Source organism: Gavialis gangeticus, unplaced genomic scaffold (assembly GCF_001723915.1).
Source record: "Gavialis gangeticus isolate Ggan-Ray unplaced genomic scaffold, GavGan_comp1, whole genome shotgun sequence".
NCBI lineage: Eukaryota > Metazoa > Chordata > Crocodylia > Gavialidae > Gavialis > Gavialis gangeticus.
Window position 1 is genome coordinate 13,524,200 of NW_017728980.1, and position 547 is coordinate 13,524,746.

General features: G+C 48.4%; 1 protein-coding gene across 1 annotated transcript in view; it reads left to right on the forward strand.

Moving 5' to 3' along the window:
* The window catches only part of LOC109291478, a 52,515-nt gene that overhangs the window by 26,877 nt on the left and 25,091 nt on the right, over positions 1 to 547 (forward strand). The window contains exon 21 of the mRNA XM_019508528.1: positions 175 to 300. Within this exon, the coding sequence (XP_019364073.1) occupies positions 175 to 300 (126 nt within the window). The remainder of the gene's footprint in view (positions 1 to 174; positions 301 to 547) is intronic.

A 547-nucleotide genomic window follows, 5' to 3' on the forward strand; every position in this document is an offset into this window, starting at 1 on the left:
TTGCAGTTGTTGTGATTTCTGTAGTAATGGGAGGCCAAAAAGTGATGCACAAAACTGGGTGGTGTCACACCCACATTAGAGCAAGTCTTCCGGGTGATCGCTCACGAAGACAAGGAAAGGCAGGATTCATGCAGCCAGTCTGCTCATTTGATATTTCCTACCCGTTCCCTCTAGGCGACACTCCATCTCCTTGCTGAATTTCAGGAGCATATAAAGAAACAACAGGGCAGCGTGGAGTTTGCATACAGCAGGCTGGAGTATCTCAGGGAGCTGTCGAACATCCAGGGCCAGCAGGCAAAGGTACTGTGTTCACCTGGAGATCAGAGACAAGTGATAAATGAAATGAATGACAAATGAATTGCTTAGGGGCAATCAGCATGGGTTCATCAGTGGCAGGTCCTGTCAGACCAACCTGGTGGCTTTTTATGATCAGATCACCAGATCATTAGATGCAGGGGTAGCAGTGGACATAGTCTTCCTGGACTTCCGGAAGGCTTTTGACACTGTCTCTCACCCCGTTCTCATTAAGAAAATGGGAGGCTGTGGC